Below are 20,306 nucleotides of genomic sequence, written 5' to 3'. Positions count from 1 at the left end.
GAATTCATGACAAATAGAGATAGGCAGGATATTCTTTGTGGGGTGTGGAGTGGGCATAAAGACCCAAGCTGGAATGTTGAAAATGTATAGGGAGCAAAAAGTAATTTACTTAGAAAGCAATAGGCTTTGGAAGTGTCTTTCTGGAGGGTAAGAGTAGAAAGACAATCGAGGCCTAAGTTGAAAGTGCCTGGATCTAGGATTTTATTATTTCTTATTGTCACTAGGCAGTATAATTTCAGATAATCTAAAATTTATGTAATTCATTTTAGTAATGAAAATAAACTGTTTATTTGAATGTTAGCAATAATACTTTTATTGTTCTTATTATTATATTTTAATTTCTCAGTTTTCAAAATATTTAATCCCTTTGAGTAGTAGTTCTGTCAGAGCAGCTGAAGTAACTATATTGATAGTCAAAGGCTCATTATCCTAATCCTCCAAACCTCCTGTGTCATAGTAGTCACAAACAGGAAGTATATTATTCCCCACTCTTTCAGGTGTAGTTCTAAAAATAGAGGTTTCCTTGACTGAAGGGCTCTCAGTTTTGTAACATAGAACAAGTGATTTAAAACCATGTAATTTGAAAAAAGCTAAACAAAGAAAACTGTGAATTTGTGGTGTTTAATAGTTGAATGAAGAATTATGGTTATCATATTAGGTGTTGGACAGTGTTGAATTAAGTTATTTTCTTTTATGAGGAGTATTCCTTTCATCTTATAGAAAATCAGGAAATAAAATTATAACAGATTTTTATATCAATGTTAACATTTTTCAAAAATAGTTATTATTTAACAGTTTAGCTAAAATTGACCATCATGAACTGATTTTACTTTTTTAAAAAATTTTTAAGTTGTAGATGGACAAGATATCTTTATGTATTTACTTATTTTTATGTGGTGCTGAGAATTGAACCCAGTGCCTCATGTATGTGAGGCAAACACTCTACCTCTGAGACCCAGCCCCAGTCCTGATTTTACATTTTATATAGGTTCCAAATGATTTATAAATTTCTTTCTAGTATATGAATATATTTGTATAAAGCTCAGTAAAAATAAAATACCTTAATTATTTTATTTTAACCTCAAACACATTCTTGGAGATAGAGGAAATTTATCTTTATTGTACAGATAGAAATACCAGGATTAATAGATTACACTAATTTACTAATGTTGCATTCTAGTGTAGAAATTAAGAAGGCTCAGCACTTGGTAATAACATATGATGTAATTGGAAAAGGAATATGTGACACTCAGACAACAGCTCATAGTCTCACTCAAGAGGCTGCACAAGATAACTTTGGTTTATGTAGTGCTAAATTTGGCCTTTATTTGTTAGGCTCAGAAGTCATATTTTTTTTTTCTTGAGCTATATCAGAGGTGAATTAGTTTAAGAGGTTAATGTTTAAGTCTAAATATAAGACTGTGAATTTACAAGGAGAAATAATTATCACAAACTTGAGATTTTAAGCTCATTGGATTTTATATTCTTTCTATGGACAGATGAATTTTAAAAGCCAGGTAATAATTTAAAAATTTGTTTATTAAGTATTAGATGAAAGGGTGTTGGAGGAATCAGATGTTCAGTGGCATGAGGTTGAGATAACCTGTTACATTCATCTCAGAGTAGTAATGTTCATGTCTGTAGACTAAACTTCTTAAATGCTCCTTGCTGTAACTCCCAACATTGTTTTCTGCATTCAGTATGGTTTTTCGAGAGGGATCAGACTTCTCAAAGGTTGATGGTGCGTTGGTCTTCTTCCAAGAACTATACTCAATTGATCAATGCCTACATTTTCTTAGTACATTCATTCAAGGCGCCTAAAAGTCCTGTTTGGCAAGGACTCATGTCTCCTTAAGATAACTTTACTTCCTTACCTATATTTTCATCAGTTATATGGATTTCACTTATTTCCTTGGCTTTGGGACTATAGCTCTTAACTGTTTAATGAATATGTGTTAATATGTCTTGTCTTAGCCTAATCTCCAGTTCCAAAGATAGGAACTGGGGAAAATTATCTGATGGTCTTTTATCTTTCTGTTTGAACTGTGGGTCTAAGCCCAAGTTGGTATGCTGTAAATATACAGTAGTGGTCTTAGGTGTCACTTGATGTTCAGTCACTTAAGCATTGCATATCCCTAAATTTCTGATTCACTTAAAACCCCAGGAATAAAGTTAAGGAAGACTTTAAGGAATCCATTTTAGTTCTTGTTGTTCTCATTTTATAGCACTTGTCGATGAAATACCTTCAAATCACTAGAATCCAGGGGAGGACCGGTATTTATTTATTTTTTTGTTTCTTATGAGAATCCAGGGGAGGACCGGTTTTTATATTTTTGTGTCTTCTGAGAGTGTCTAGATAGTATGTAGTACTATAACTAGCCATCAGAAATACTTATATTTAGAATATTGACCAGTTAATAAGAAAAATGAAAATGTGATAGTTTATATAGATATTTAGTCAGACTGGTTTTTGTTTTGTTTTTCTTTTTTGGTGGTGCTAGAGATCAAACCCAAGGCCTCACACATGCTAGGCAAATTAGATTGCATTTTTAAATTTAAATATTTAATCACAGCACAATGTAAGAGAAATTTCTTCCCAAGAAGGGTAAAACTGTTATATTGTTTGCTCATATGTACTGTCAGGTAGATAAGTCCTAGGTCTCCTTGTACTGGGAAAAACAGGGGGGGGGGCAGGCCCAACAGTTGCTTTTTATAGAATTTTATAAAAAGGAGACACCCATAAGAAGTTGCCAGAAGCTAAAAATGTCATTCTTATATTTTCATTTTCTTTTCTTTCTAAAGGAACAAGATGAAGTAGAAAAGTCAAATAAAAAAGAATTACAAGAAAAGGAGGCGATCATCCAGGAATTAAATATAAGAATAATAGAAGAATAAAAAAAGAATCTTGAGCTAAAGGATCAAGTCACAGCCACTGAAAAATTAATGAGAGAATTACAAGAACAAATTGCAAGTATGAAATTACAGCTGGCTAATTCTAAGCAAAAGGAAAGACAATGTTCTGAAGAAATAAAACAATTAATGGGTACAGTTGAAGACCTTCAGAAAAGACATCATTACACAGATAGCCAGTTTGAATCTGATGTGGTACAGAAAATGGTGGAACAAGAAATGCAGAAAAGATTAGAACAACTCTGAGCAGAGATGGATGAAATGTATGGGCAACAGATAGTACAGATGAAACAAGAGTTAATAAAGCAACACATGTCACAGATAGAGGAACTTAAAGCACAACATAAGGAAGAAATTGAGAGTGTTTTAAAATCACATTTAAATATTACAATTAATGAAGATCAAATAAAGTTAATGAACGTGGCAATAAATGAACTGAATATGAAATTACAAGATACTAATGTGCAAAAGGAAAAACTCCAAGAAGAACTAGGAATAATTTCAGGAGAAAAATCTACTCTGCAGAGACAACTTGATGACCTCTTTGAAGAATTGAACTTTTTAAGGGATCAAATTCAGAGAGCTGAACAAGAAAGTCAACTGAATGAAGCACATAAGTCCCTTAGTACAGTGGAAGCTTTAAAAGCTGAGATTGTTCTGGCATGTGAATCTAGGAAAGAACTAAATTTAAAACATGAAGCAGAAGTTACAGATTACAAGATAAAACTTGAAATGTTGGAAAAAGAAAAAAATGCTGCATTAGACAGAATGACTGAATCACAAGAAGCTGAATTAGAGAGGCTGAGAACACAGCTCCTATTTAGTCATGAAGAAGAACTTTTGAAACTAAAAGATGATTTAGAAGTTGAACATCGAATAAATATTGAAAAACTTAAAGATAGCTTAGGCATTCACTATAAACAGAAGATAGATGGCTTACAAAATGAAATGAGTCAAAAGATGGAAACAATTCAATTTGAAAAAGATAATTTGATAACTAAGCAGAATCCGTTGGTTTTGGAAATTTCAAAACTAAAAGATTTACAGAAGTCCATCATGGATTCAAAATCAGAAGAAACGACCCTTCAGATGCATGAACTCCAAAAGGAAATAGAAATATTAAGACAAGAAAAAAAGAAAAAGGTACGCTTGAACAAGAAGTTCAGGAATTACAACTTAAAATTGAATTATTGGAGAAACAAATAAAGGAAAAAGAGGATGACCTTAAAGAAAAATTTTCACAACTTGAAGCAGAAAATAACATTCTTAAAAATGAGAAAAAAGCTTTTGAGGACATGTTGAAAATTTATGTTCCTGCTGAACAAGAAGAAAAATTGATTTTCATTGACTCCAGCAAGTCCATATCCAAAGACTGCAGCTGGCAAAAAGAAATGGAAATGCTTACAAAAGAGAATGAGGCCCTCAAACAACAGTGTATTCAGCTAAATGAAGAAATTGAAAAGCAAAGAAGTACATTTTCATTTGCTGAAAAAAATTTTGAAGCTAACTATCAAGAGTTACAGGAGGAGTATACTTGCCTTCTCAAGGTAAAAGATGATTTAGAAGACAGTAAAAACAAACAAGAATTAGAGTATAAAAGTAAACTTAAAGCACTTAATGGAGAGCTTCATTTACAAAGAATAAATCCAGCTACAATCAAAGTGAAAAGTGCCATGCTTGATACTGACAAAGCTTTTGTCGCAGAGCCATTAGAAATCTGTGAAGTTGTTGAGAAAGATACAACAGAACTTATGGAAAAACTTGAGATAACCAAGTGAGAAAAGCTAGAATTGTCAGAGAAACTGTCTGATCTCTCTGAACAATTAAAACAGAAACATGGTGAGGTTAATTTTTTCAGTGAAGAAGTCAAATCTTTAAAGCAAGAAAAAAGAGAAAATTCTATTGAGGTGTCAAGAGCTAGAACTCCTAATTAACCATCATAGAGCAGAAAATATAAACATGTGTGATGTTCATTTAAGTTCTTTACAAGATGGAATAGTAACTATTATAAACAAGGATTCTCAAGGATCATTATCTAATGTAGGTGAAGATTTTGGAGAAGAATCAAAAACAGTAGTGGAAGAGAAAATTTCTTTTGAAAATGTGGCTATTAGAAGAGAAAGCAAGCAAGAACAGTTATTTTCACCATCAGTAACAAATGAGTCCTCACCTGGGACAGATCAATCAAGTGAAAACAATAAACTCCATCAGGAACTTTATGTACTTAAATCAGAACAGGTATGTTTACTTATTTACATATGGTATAGCACAGTGAAAATGTATATTTCATGCTAAAAAGAGTTTTCACCTTCTTAAAACAAATTTATAAAAGAAAATGAAAGTGAATCATGTAATTCTCATTTGGATCTATCATTTATCATTTAATTTTCCTATTTTTTTAACTGCTTTTCTTTTAGCTAATCTATTATATATTCTGCTCAGGAAATAATGCAATATTTTCTTTGTAAAGACAATAATTTAAATAATATTGTTTAGAATCTCAACTTTACAAAAGTTATTGATTTTATAACTTAGTATTTTGTTGCAATTTCAAAGACTTTTAGAGTTTTTATTTCATACTGATCTTTTTCAAGCTTCCACAATTGTAAACAAACTCTTGAGTGTTTTAGAACCTTATGCAGTTGTTCAGTAGTTATAAATTCTTTTTCCTTTTTGCAAGAAAAACACTTAAGCCCTAGAGTTTTTTGAGTCTTATACCTGAGGAGGAAAAAAAATAGTATTAATTCTCTGTACAGCTAAAGAAATAAAACACATAAAATAATAGGTTATTTCCTTTTATGTCAGCTATTCATATTAGAAATAACAGAAAAGTCTGATGTGTATCTTCAGTATGATAATGCTAAATAAACTTTTTATAATTAAAAACATCTTTTAGCTGTAGATGGACATTTTACCTTTATTTTATTAATTTATAATATGGTGCTGAGAATTTAACCCAGTGCTTCACACATGCTAGTCAAGCTCTCTACCACTGAGCCACAACTGTATCCTGCTAAATAAACTTATGTGCTTCTAAAACTTAGGTAATAAATATCTTTTGCAGATATAAGAGTTTAGTGTTGAAAGAGAGAAGAAGTTAAGGAGTATATATTTCAGTGAGGAAAGACAGGTAATAAATGAGAAAATAAGACAGAAATATTGTTAACAGTCTATGAAGAAATAAAACACGGTATTGTGATAAAATAAAACAGGGAAGCTCACAAAAGAAATTGAGAATGATGGGTGGAGGTGGGTGGTGGTCTGGAGCTTGGAGGAATTAACACTTGAACTGAGATTCGAATGAGAGGGAAGAGGCTGCATTATGGAAATTAGAGCAGTTGTATCATGAGTAAATTTGAGGAACCGAATTGAAGGCCTATGTAGTTGAGTTTGAGAAGAGTTTGAAGAAGGAAGAAACTCAATCATAGGGAGCCCCTTATAGACTTTGTAAGTTTAGATTTTTATCCCTAAGTACAATAGGAAGTCATCGGAAAGTTTTCTGTTTTTATTTCTAATGACATGTTCATGTTGATGATCTTATCGAATGTGGTCATTTTTACGTTTTTAATAACTTGAATAGACCCAAGAATTTCAAATTGCTTAACTACTATTGCTATGTTAAATATTGCAAATTTTTTTAAAACTATAAATGGTGGTGATTACTCCTAAAAAATGTCAGACATAATTTAAATTTTATTAAAAAGCATTATTCAAAGAAGACCTGAATTTGAAGCACATTTGTCAAATTGGTGAAATTTTTTTTAATAGGAATTTTGTTTCTGTATTGAAGATACTTGCAATGGTGTTTAGATACTCTCTCCTTGAAATTAACTAAACAAAGTGAAAAAAAGCAAGTCTGTAAATTGCTCCCATTTATCATTACTAAAATAAACCCCATCATTGATACAGAGGGGGGAGTAAGGTATGTATGCAGGTGGAGGGAAGCTCCCAGAAGAAATTGAGCGGTGACTTACATAGTGATACTGTTTACTTGTCTGAAATACTGCAGAGGCAACAAAATACTCCTACTCTCAGTATTAAACTTAGTAATTAGAGCAGATATATCTCACTGAAACCAAAATAAATGTGGCTGTTAAGAATTTTTAACTGGCCAGCTGCAGTGGCAAACGCCTATAATCCCAGCTGAGGGAGGCTGAGGCAGGAGGCTAGTGAGTTCAAAGCCATCCTCAGCAACAGTGAGGCAGTAAGCAACTCAATGAGATCCTCTCTCTAAATAAAATACAAAATAAGGATGAGATGTGGTTCAGTGGTCGAGTGCCCTGAGTTCAATCCCCAGTACCAAAAAAGAAAAATGAAAAAGAAAAAAAATAATTTTTTAACTGAAAAGAAAGAAATGAATAGTTTTGAGGTATAATTCCAGATTATCAAAGAGTCTTTTCAACATTGGGGTGCAAGAAATAAGGAGTGGCAGGAACATTATAGATATTGGCTAGTTATTGATGCTGAGAGAAGCCATAAATTCAAGTGTGTGTGTTTACAATTGGAGGTAATTATTGGTATTGGAAGAGATACTGAGCTCAGAAACATCTACTGGAGCTTAGAAACCTCAAGAGGAACCATAATATCAGTTCTGTGAGTGAAGAGACACTACTATATAGGCTATATAGACAGCTACTATATCCCTAGTACCTAGAATAATGTTTTGCACATGATCAGCAGTTAATAATGTTTTACGAATGGATGAATGAGGGGTGAATAGGGGAAATAAACAAAGCTGCTTTATAAAGAATCAGCTGTGAATCAAGATAGGCCTTCATGTTACAATGAAAATCAGAATAGCTTTTGTCGCTTGCTATTTAGCATTGTTCTATAAGCCCTAACCATTCCAAAGATAAAAAGATACATGGCATAAATAGAAGTAGATAATTCACAGGTGTAATTAAGAAATTGAGAAAAATAATCTAAGCAAAAAATCCAAAAAACCTAATGTAAAATAAATGTCAAAATTAGCCAAAAATATGTAAGACCAATATAAATAAAATTAGAATACTTTAATGAAAAATATTTGAATAAATGAAAAGTCTCATTTCTGAGTGGGCAATTTTTTATATTATAGAATGTCAGTTATCTCTAGATTTATCCAACTTAAAAAGTTACAGAAATTTAACTTAATTGGTTTATAGTTCATCTGGAAGAGTAAATGCACAAGGAGAGACATGAATATTTTTTTTTAAAAAAAGTAGAATGTATGTAACATGATGTGTAAAAAATAATTTTTAGGTTTAAATATTATCAATTTAATAAATGAGATATTGAAATGAGTTAAGTATTCAACAGCATAGAAAAGTGTCAAGAATATCTACATTCAAAGGAAGTAGAAGGAAGAAAATAAAGAGCAAAAAATAAGAGAACTTGTAATAAACAAGTGGGAAAATTTTTCAAGAACTTTGGAGGTTTATTATTTGAAAAGATTATTTACAGGTATTAGATCTCCAAAAATATGACCAAGGGGGGGAAAAACACATAAGCAAAATCAAGAATGAAATAAGGACATATGTACAGGTACCACAAGAAATTTTAAAAGTCATAAATAATGCTACAAATAATCTCTGCCAATAGATTTGAAAATATAAGCAAACTCTAAATGGTGTTCTGGAAGAATATAAACTACCAGAACTAATGCAAATAGAAATGAATAAGTTCAAATAACCATTAAATAGAAATGAATAAGTCAGTAATCATTAAAGAGTTGAAGTAGTGGTCAGAAGTTTTCCCTTTTGCCTCATCTCAAACCAAAATGCTAGACTTTAGACCATTTTACAAGTAATTCTTATTAACTCTCCAAGAACAAAAGTGTAATTGTCCACTAAAGTAGGATTAAAGAGAGAATGGAAGAAGAAAAGAAAGAAGAAAAACTGAAGAAAGAAAAACCACCCAGTTCACCTTAGAAGGCCAATATTAATATGAAGTCCTGATAGGAATTGTAAAGAAAATAAAATTGTAGAATAATCTAACTTGTAAGTGTAGTTGCAGAAATTCCAAATAAAATATTAGCAAGTTATACCAAGAGTGGACAAATAGTTAAACATTTGAAAAAAAAATCTGTGACTGTAATCTCTACATTTTTATGTAGCAAGACAAAATCCATGATTATTTTAGTGCATATCAGAAAAAAATACATAAAAAATTTGACAACCCATTTATAAGTTAAAAAAAAGCTTTAGGAAATCAGGAATAGTAGGGAAATTTTCTAGTCATGATGCTGATTTTCATCAAAATGTTGACAGATTATATTTCTGATGGTGAAATTTAGAAGCATTTCCATTAGAATAAAGATTGGACTAGGATACATACCCATTGTCAACATTACTATTGCAATATGGTTTTGTAGTTCTTAGTGAATGCTTCTCCCGTTCTTGCAATATGACAAGAATAGGAAATGAGAAAAAATATGAACAGATCAGGCAAAACTTTAAAACCAAGATAATAAGATGTTTTGAGTTTTTGTTAAGAAAATTATAGAATATTGAAGGACACAAAGACCTGACTGTGTGCTAATACATATCATATCCATAATGGAAAGATACAAAGAAAAATATCAGTTCTCTCCTAATTAATAGTTCTAGTCAAAATTACAATAAGGTTTCTTAATGAATGTGGAATACTGATTCTAAAATTGATATAGAAGAGTAAATAGCCAAGAATACTCAAGAAAATCTTAAAAAGTATGTATTTGTTATCAAAACTTATTACAAAATCATTATAAACAATATGGTTTAATGCCAGGATGGTTAAGTAGATCAGTAGAATATAATGAAAAGCCCAGAACAGATCTGTATCTTGTAAAAATTTAGCAAGAAGGCCCTACAAATCAATGAATCACTTAGTGAATCTCTACTGCATTCCAGGCACTGTTCAAGTCATTCATAATTTAACAGTAAATAAAAATGATCAAGGAAGAATAAAGTTTACTTTTTAGGGTTTAAATGAACATTATAAAATACAGACAAATATTTCTGGTGGTCTTAAGTGCTATGAATAAAATTACAGTATGATAAGAAGAATAAGATCTCCCTAAGTGTAGGGCTTTTTTTGCATAGGGTAGGTCAAGGAAGACTACTTTGATGAGATGATATTTGAGCAGAGACAGAGGAAATCCAAAAAATAAACCAAATTAGCAGAAGAAGCTTAGAGTATTCAAAATTGTTTGGGAGGAAAAAAAAACAAAATTGTTTTGAGCACAATTGACTTTTGATACTAGAAGTTAGAAGTTAGGGAATTAGATCATTGTCGCTTTAGGGAAAAAAATCAGGTTGGTTAAAAATGTACACATAAGAAGAAAATAGAATCTTAAGATAGGAAAAACTTTTAATAAAGACAAAGCATGGGAAAAGATTTAAAATTTTTATTGTATCTTTTAAAAACAATAATGTAAAATAGATTTGAGGACTGGGACTAGATATTTGCCATGAATGTAAGTTGCAAACAAAAGCTATAAAGAATATAGAAAGAACAATTAATGTAACAAGAGGTCTAAAAACAAAATAATAATGGGCAAAAGATGTGAAAGACATGTGCCTGAATAGGAAATCAAAGTATCTAATAAACATGAAAATATTCTTTCAACCTTACTATTCAGTGTAAAAATAAAATAACATTTTATACCCATTAGGTTGCTGAAGTTAGTCTGATATAAAGAATGGTGAGGTTGTGAGTATATAAGTACTCAACCTTCTGGTAGCATTGTAAATTAGTACTGTTATATAAAAATAATTTGATCAAATCCAGCACAGTTAAAAATGCACTATCTGTGACCTAGCAGTTATATTTCTAAGTAGTTCTCAAAGTGGGGTTCCTGACCAGAAGCACAGCATTACTTGGTAACGGGTTAGAATTCAAAGCTCTTTGACCTCTCCTGAAACAGAAACTGTGGGGATGGGGTTAGGTTCCTAAAGTAACCTGTTTTAATAAGCATTCCAAGTGATTCTGATGCATGTTACATTTAAGAACCACTAATTAGAAAGAAATTAGCACATTTATCCAAAAATTAGGAATAAACCAATTTATCTCCTGAAAGGAAATGGACAAATTCTAGTATAGTCATAATACCACAGTTAAAATGAATTAACCTGTTGCCTACATGCTGTTAATTTTTTGTTTGTTTGTGGTACTGGACATTTAACCCCCCGTTACCTACTTGGAATAATACCAGAGACATATTGAATGAGAAAATAAACTTGTAAAATTAATATCATTTGTGTAAGTCCATAAAAATACAAAATATACAGTGCATTGAGAATGCAAAATGTATTGTAATGAGGAGTAATAATGTAAGAATTGGACTGGATTTGTACCAAACTATGATTATGGTTGCCTGTGAGAAAGGAGTGATGAGAACATAGAAGTGTATGGGGAGTACAGGGAATGAAAAAAATAGAGAAAATGTTAGAGTACTTGTTAATTTGGGGTTTGAGTTTATTGCTTGCATTTTTCCATATTTAAAATAGTATTTTAAATCCAGGCATGGTGGTGCATGCCTGTAATTCCAGCTATTTGGGAGGCTAAGGCAGAGGAGGGTTCTAAATTCAAGACCAACCTTGGCAACTTGTTGAGACCTTGCCTCAAAAAGGGCTGGGGTTGGGATTGTGGGTCAGTGGCAGAGCATTTGTCTCACATATGTGAAGCACTGGGTTCAATCCTCAGCACCACATAAAAATGAAAATATTGAAAAAAAAAGGGGGCTGGAAATGTAGCTCACAGGTAGAGAAAACCCCTGAGTTCAATTCCCAGTTGAAAATAAAATATTATTTGAAAATAAAAATAAAAGATAAGGAAGAGCCAAGACAACATGAGAGAAATTGGTATGAAAATTTGTTCTCCTGGTCTCCTTGGCTAACTACTCTTACACAGCTGTAGCCGATCCATTGCTGTTAGTCCTCTTAGGGTTTTTAATTGGACCCTGCATCTTTAACTGTTTATTTAATAAGATATATAAAACAAAAAATACATTCTGTAAAACTGATGGTCCTCCATACTCACTACAGTAGCTGTAAACCAATGATGATTAATTAATGATTTGATTAGTTCCATAAAACCAGTGGAGAATGTTATAGGACAGGCTATATAAGCAATGACCAAACACTTCATTTTACCCTGAGACTCCATATTACGTAAGAAGAGCTTCTCCCATAGGAAAGTCCCATCACTGTACCACATTACTAATTGCCTAGCATAGCCTACTTACAATACAAAATAGCAATTCTTACACAATGTAAAATTGTTCTCTTTGGTTCCCATTTTCCTTGGGCAGTGTACCTTTCTGGGGAATAATTGATTAGATGTTAGTAGCCATTCTTTAATTTGTATTCAACTAGGGTCACTTTGATCCATTTCTCTTTTGATTATGATTATGAAAAAATCCCAGGAGAAATGAATGAGATGAAAATTTAATTAAGACATTGCATTGTTTCACTAATGGCTTTATTCTGCTTCTGTACTACTTCTTGCTTGCTTGCTTGCTGGTTGCCAAGTCAATCTGGATGTGGTTTTCGCCTTTAAACATCCTAAAATGTTGAGGCTCTAGGCTGTTTCCTGCAGAGGCAACTTGTTTCTGTAGGGAGCAGTCCTGGACAGTCAGAATAAAGACTCTCCAATATGGACAAATCATAAGCTATACCAAATATCAAAATTTGCTCTAAAATTGAGGTAATGATACTACTCTCCTTGAAAAAAGAAGTAGCTCAGTATAACTGAATGAAGAATGAAGAAAAAAATGTCATTGGTTCTCTTGTGAAGTTTTAAACTATAATTTATTTCTCCTCTTGTTTTAGTATATGCAAAAAGCAAATTATTTTATAGTAAATTATTTTAAATTTTTCTAATATATATTCACTTTCAGAATGATTTAAGGCTACAGATGGAAGCTCAGTGCATATGCCTTTCACTGGTTTATTCAGCTCACGTGGATCAGGTTTGTGAATATATGGAAAATGAAAAAAAAAGCTCTTTGCAATCTTAAAGAGGAGCTTATTTCTACTCAAGAGGAAAAGATCAAGGAACTTCAGAAAATATACCAGTTAGAACTACAGAATGTAAAAACAGAAGAAACAGGTAAATAGTTTCTGACTTATAATTACCATGAAACATCACTTAGAGTCCACCATTTCATAATTCTGTCCTTAGAACTCACAGGGGAAGGTGACTTGTATATCTAAGCCCTAGACTTATTTGTTCATATAATCATTGGATATTCATTTAAGTGCTAGAGAAAACTAAAATTACTGAGTCATTTTCCCATAGGAAATTATAATCCATTGGGAAAGCATATATAAAATACACCGAAAATTTCTGAAATGTAAAGAATGGAGGGAGAAAAAGGAGTCTTGTCTTTCCTGGGGAGATGAGTAGTATGAGGGTATGGGTAGGAGTAACTGGGTTGGAAATTTGGGGAAGGCTATGGAGTCTTAAGCATTGAGCTCTATCTAAGATTGCATCCATTTGGGAGAACTGGGAGTTCAGGTTGTGTTAGCTAGATAAAACTGGAGAGATTGGAGGGAGCTTGATCAGGAAAGGTTTTTTGTACTCTGATGAAACATGTTTATGTTTTATGCTATTGGTGATAAGACCTACAGCAGGATTTTAAATAGTGGGAGTAACAATAAGATTTTAATTTTAAGTTGATACCAATAGGATCAGTTGGAAGGGATAAAATTATTGATGGGAAGACCAGCCAGATTGAATTGAGTATAATAGAAAGTTAAGTTCAACACTTAGAGTTAGGTTCTAGTTTGTCGTTAATGTTAGCAGAAATTAAGAATGATACCCAAGTTTCTAGCTTAAGAAACTAGAGTATGGTTCTAGTCTTAGAAAGGAACCAATTTGTGAAAAAAATAATAATTCAGTTTTAAATATATTGAGTTAAGAATAGAATACTTATTGACTTTGAAAAAATATATAGGAGTTAGTTGAAAATAGAAGTCTGAAACCTGGGAGAAAAATTTAATTATGAGGTAAAGATTTATAATCAGCATGAATGTCTAGGACAAGAGGTCAAGGACAAGAATGAGTTATCAGGGGAAACTAGAGAGTGAGTTAAAAGACCAAGATGGAATAATGGGTAGTAACAATGTTATGGAACCATACAGTGAACCATAAACAATTAGTCAGAGTTAATGTTTTTCTTTCATGATTATTTGGCCAGTTAACTAGACTTCTTGTGTTCAAGGTATCTCTAGGCCTTCACTTTTGCTTTTAGGAATGAGTTTTATTATTGGAATTGCTTTGGTGAACAGAATAGAATTTCAAGCATATCAGATAATACCATGCTTTTTCACTTCAGGGGTTCTTTGAATATAGTAATATTTTAAGTTTGTATTTTTTTAAATTGATATCTTCTTGAGGTAGTCTGTCCACTATTTCCCAAATTGCATGTTAACTAATGGCTGATTTAATTGGCAAAAAAGCTAGTTTAGTGATTAATTATCAGCATTTTTTAAGAAATAAAAATAAAAGAGGAAAGTGAAAGGTGTTAACTACTCTCCTCTGGTCCCTTTTCAACCCTTCTTTTGTTTCATGTTGCTGAATTGTTTTAAAGATATAAAATTGTTGAATTTAGAGATACTATACCATAAGGATAGGAGAAATGATCTTGAATCACACTGTTTTCTTGTTTTCATCAGTCAGAATGAGTCAAATTAAAACCTGAGTTTCACTCAAAACATTTTTCAAAGAATAAATATTTTTATACATTGAAATAAAATGATTGTTATTTCACTGAGAAGTTTGTATTGAAATGTGTATTGTCTTCTCTTCCTGTTATCTTCTCTGAAAGATACCAAAAAAATTAAACAACTTGAAGAACAAATTCAAGAATTAGAAAACTTCATATGGTTTTTGCGCAAACAATTGAAAGAAACTGAAGAAAATCATACGGCAGAAATTTATTCTCTACAGGAGAAGCTTCAAGCCATTAGTGAGGCCACGGTGGACCCAAGGTATCTATTTACTTAAAACTTCATTCAGCAGTATTTGTAGCTTAGTAACAATGATAGTATCATCTGGAATGGTTATTTTAAGAATAAAATATAACTTTAACAAAGAGATAGGATGTAACATTTTTAAGAAATAAGAGCAGGATATAATTCTGTATCTTTGAAATGTGTGAAATAAATGTTGGTATAAACCAAAGAGAATTTATTATAGGAATTTTACTTATACTTTTATAAAGATGTTATTATTAATCTATTTTCTGAATTAAAATAAGTCAGGTAGTAGACATTTACTTGTTTATTCTATGCCTAGGCTTTGATATGTTGATATGGTGAATACTTAAATAGTCTAAGTATGATCATTCCACTATGACTTGAATATACTCCATTTGATTGTCTAATGCTCAAATTCATCATCTCCCAAATAGAACCCTGATCTATGAGGAGAGAAGAAATGATCTTCAATTACCACTATATATGTTTTCTTGGATCAGGATCTTCTAAAATTTGCTCCTTCTGTAGCCATCGTCATCCATCATGACTCCTTTCTGTCATAATTCTCTGCCATTCTATGAAAAAATCTTGTTTTTTTTAACCTTCAAAGTACATCAAAATTGTGCCACTCCTTACTGCTCCACTGGTCCCTGCCATTGTTGTGTGTTTCACCTGGATTACTTAACTTCTGTTTACAGTCTGTTCTCTATATAGTCAACACAAGTGCCAGCACCTTTGCTTTTATAATTTCAGTTACATCATGTTACTCTAATCCTCTTCTGCTCTTTACAGTCTCACTAGTCCTGAGGACCATGACATCTTTGACTTTCATTTCCTACTGACTATCTTATCACTTACTGTTCTCAAACCACATAATCCCATGTGGTTGGGGTTGGAACTCAGCGGTAAAGTGCTTGCCTGGCTTGTGTGAGGTCCTGGGTTTGATTCTCAGCACCACATATAAATAAATAAAGTAAAGGTCCATTGGCAACTAAAAACAATTTTAAAAGATTAAAAAAAAACCTCATACATCCCCACTGTGATCTCAAATATATCACATATCAGTACGCTTCTGCTTTAGGGATTCATTGGCTTTTTCTTCTACCTAGAATGATTATTCTCCAGGTATTTGTATGCCCACACCCTCATCTCTTTTGGATCTTTACTTAGATGTCATGTTCTTACATAAATTAAAATCATCCCCAAAGAGTCTGTGTCTTACTTTTCTACTTTATTTTTTCTTAAAATTATTTGTTTTATATGTACGCATACATTATAATCATTGTGTGTGTGCATGTGTATGTGTATATAAATAATATATGTATGTAATTTATGTATCCAAATGTATATAAATTTAGAGGAAGTATTGTTTCATTTTGTTTGTCTTCAATTAAGGAATTTAAGCCTTTTGAAAAAACATTTTTATTAGTTGTTATTTTATTTATTTATTTATTTACATGCAGTGCTAAGAATTGAACCCAGTGCCTCATACACACTAGGCAAGTACTTTACCACTGAGCCACAACCCCAGCCTAAGAATTTAAGCTTATCTTTGTCTATTTAAGTCACTGATATATTCTAAATCCACATGATTTCTAAATACTAATCTTACCTTATTGTTATAAGATTAGACATTTTAAGAAAACATTGTTACAAAGTAGTGAATGCTTATATAACAATACAGAATTTAGACATACATACCAAAAGATATGTGGGTAGATAAAATTAAAATTAAACTGATTGTAAGTTAAAATTAAACTAACTGTAAGTTAAGAACCTTCTCTTTACTGTTGCCACACTTCATTTCCAATATAAGCAATCATTGTTACTTTTGATATGTATTCTTTCAGACATTTTCCTATTTATATAGACATATATGTTAAAACAGGTTTCTAATGGAAGTGAGAATTTACAAGCTTTTTTAACTCACTAATATATCTTAGATATATCTTTATATACATACATACACACATACATACACACACACACACACACACACACACACACACACACACATATATATATTTGTATCAGGATTGAATTCAGGGGCTCTTTGCCACCAAGCCACATCCTCACCCCTCTTCTTTTGTTTCAGAACTACTGTTTTTATTTAAAATAACTCATGTTCAGATCTACCACATACCAAGTGGGTAATGTTAGACAAATCAAATTTAATGAACTATTATTTCTATATATGTAGTTTCAATAACTAATTATTTTTTTTAGTTCTAACAATTCTTTTTTCTTCTAACTAGTTATCTAAGACAGTAGGATGCATTTTGACATATCATACATAAATGAAGTATAACTTCTCATTCTTTCGTTGTGCATAATGTAGAATATGTGATGTAATTATATATGTACCTGGGGTAATAATATCTGATTCATTCTACTATCCTTTCTTCCCTCATAACCCTCCCCTTCCCTCATTGCCCTTTGTCTAATCCAAAATATGTTTATTCTTCCCTACCCCCCACCCCATTGTGAATTAGTATCTGCATATCAGACAAAATATTCAGTCTTTAGTTCTTTGGAATTGGCTTATTTAGCTTAGCATGATATTCTCCAGGTCCATCCATTTGCCACCAAATGCCATTATTTCATTCTTCTTTAAGGCTGAGTAATACTCCATTGGGAAGATATATATCACACTTTCTTTATCCATTCATCTGTTGAAGGACACCTGGGTTGGTTCTGTAGTTTAGCTATTGTGAATTTAGCTGCTATAAACATGATGTGGCTGCATCACTGTATTATGCTGATTTAAAGCTCTTTGAGTATAAACTTAGGAGTGGGATAACTGGGTCAAATGGTGGTTCCATTCCACATTTTCTTAGGAATCTCCATGCTGCTTTCTATAGTAGTTGCATCAATTTGCAGTCCCACCAGCAATGTATGAGTGTACCTTTACCCCCACATGCTTGCCAACATTTATTGTTGCATATTTTTTCTTTTTCTTTTTTTTTTTTTGTGGTCATGAGTATTAAACTAGGGCCTTGGGCATGTGAGGCAAGCAGTCTACCAACTGAGCTATGTCCCTGGGCCTGTTGCTCATATTCTTGATAGTTGCCATTCTAACTGGAGTGAGATAGAATCTCATTGTAGTTTTGATTTGCATTTCTCTAATTGCTAGAGATGTTGAATGTATTTTCACATATTTGTTGATCGATTGTATGTCTTCTGTGAAGTGTCTGTTCAGTTCCTTAGCCCATTTATTGATTGGTTTGTTTTTCTGGTGTTTTTATTGTTTTTTATTTATTTTTTTTAGTTGTCGATGAATCTTTATTTTTAAAATTTATTTATATGTGGTGCTGAGAATCAAACCCTAGGTCCCTCACACATGCCAGGCAAGCACTCTACCACTGAGCCACAACCCCAGCACCTGGTGTTAAGTTTCTTGAGTTTTTTATATATCCTGGGGATTAATGCTCTGAGGTGTATGTGTGGTAAAGGTTTTCTCCCATTCTGTAGGCACTCTCTTCATGTTATTGATTGTTTGAAGTGAAGAACCATTTTAGTTTGAATCTTTTTATTGATTCTGGCTTATAGTTCTTGTGCTCTAGAAATCTTGTTAAGGAGGTCAGTTCCTAAGCTGAGATGGTAGAGTTTGGACCTACTTTTTCTTCTGTTAAATGCATGGTCTCTGTTCTAGTGCCTAAATCCTTGATCCACTTTGAATTGAGTTTTGTGCAAGATTAGAGATAGAGGTTTAATTTCATTTTGCTTCATGTGGATTTTCAGTTTTCCCAGCACCATTTGTTGAATAGGCTTTCTTTTCTCCAGTGAGTATTTTTGTCAACTTTGTCTAGTATGAGATAACTGTATTTATATGGGTTTGTCTCTATGTCTTCTATTCTGTATCATTGGTCTATGTGTCTGTTTTGGTGCCAGTGTCATCCCATTGTTTTTTGTTGTTGCTGTTATGGCTCTGTAGTATAATTTAAGTTCTGGTATTATGATGCCTCTTGCTTCACTTTTCTTCCTAAGGATTGCTTTGGCTATTCTGGGTCTCTTTTTTCCAAATGAATTTCATGATTGCTTTTTCTAGTTCTACAAAGAATGTCATTGGAATTTTAATAGGAATTGCATTAAATCTATATAATGCTTTTGGTAGTATGGCCATTTTGACAATGTTAATTCTGCCTATCACGTGGGAGATACTTTCATCTTCTAAGGTCTTCAATTTTTTTCTTTAGTGTTCTGTAGTTTTCACTGTAGAGGTCTTTCACCTCTTTTGTTAGATTGATTCCAAATATTCTATTTTATTTTTTGACGCTATTGTGAATGGGGTAGTTTTCCTAATTTCTTTTTCAGTGGCTTTATCACTGATATATAGGAATGCATTTGATGTATGGTTGTTAATTTTATATCCTGCTACTTTGCTGAATTTCCTTCATTAATTCTAGAAGTTTTCTGGTGGATTTTTTAGGTCTTCTAAATATAGAATCATATTGTCAGCAAATAGTAGTAATTTGAGTTCTTTTTCTATTTGTATCCCTTTAATTTCTTTCTTCTGTCTACTTGCCCTGGCTAGTTTCCAGGATTATATCGAATAAAAGTGGTAAAAAAAAAAAAAAAGGTATTCTTGTCATACTACAGTTCGTAGATGGAATGCCTTCAGTTTTTCTCCATTTAGAATGATTTTGGTCTTGGGTTTAGCATGTATAGCTTTTACAGTGATGAGATTTGTTTCTACTATCCCTAGTTTTTCTAGTGTTTTAAACATGAAAGGGTGCTTTATTTTGTCAAATGCTTTTTGTGCTCCAATTGAAATGATCATATGATTCTTCTTGAAATCTATTGATGTGATGAATTACATTTATTTATTTCTGTATGTTGAACCAACCTTGAATCCCACTTGAATATGATGCACTATTGTTTTAGTCAGCTTTTTTATTTCTGTTACTAAAAGAGCTGACCAGAACAAGTTTAAGAGAGGAAAAGGGCTCATGGTGTTATTTGAGGGCTCATGGTGTTTAGACATCTTAGTCCATAGAAGGCCAGCTCCATCCCTTGGGCTTTGAGGTAAGGCAGAACATCTGGAAGAAGAGTGTGACAGAGGGAAGGAGTTCACATAGTGATCAGGAAACAGAGACAGAGATTTCACTCTCCAGATACAAAATATATACCCCATATAGAGACTCCACTCTCCAGATAAAAAATGTATACTCCATAGCCATCCCCCCAATTCCCATCTCCTCCAGCCATACCCTGCCACTTCATTTAATTCCTATCAGGGGATTAATTAACTGATTAGGTTAGTCATTTCTCTTCTGAATCTTCTTGCATTGTCTTATATGAACTTTTGGGGGATACCTCACAACCAAACCATAACAACTATATTTTTAATGTTTTTATATATGAGTTGCCAGAATTGTATACAGAATTTTTGCATCTATGTTCATTAGGGATATTGGTCTGAAGTTATCTTTCCTTGATGTGTCTTTGTCTGAT

At 32.3% G+C, this 20,306-nt stretch overlaps 1 protein-coding gene across 1 annotated transcript in view; it reads left to right on the top strand.

Moving 5' to 3' along the window:
* The window catches only part of LOC143410672 (A-kinase anchor protein 9-like), a 69,731-nt gene that overhangs the window by 28,738 nt on the left and 20,687 nt on the right, over positions 1-20,306 (top strand). Inside the window, 6 exon segments of the mRNA XM_077110648.1 lie at positions 2,803-4,039; positions 4,042-4,796; positions 4,798-5,148; positions 12,770-12,867; positions 12,869-12,981; positions 14,687-14,864. Of these exon segments, the coding sequence (XP_076966763.1) occupies positions 2,803-4,039; positions 4,042-4,796; positions 4,798-5,148; positions 12,770-12,867; positions 12,869-12,981; positions 14,687-14,864 (2,732 nt within the window).

The sequence above is a fragment of the Callospermophilus lateralis genome, chromosome 11 (genome assembly GCF_048772815.1).
Source record: "Callospermophilus lateralis isolate mCalLat2 chromosome 11, mCalLat2.hap1, whole genome shotgun sequence".
NCBI lineage: Eukaryota > Metazoa > Chordata > Mammalia > Rodentia > Sciuridae > Callospermophilus > Callospermophilus lateralis.
This window is presented reverse-complemented; position numbering and strand designations above follow the sequence as displayed.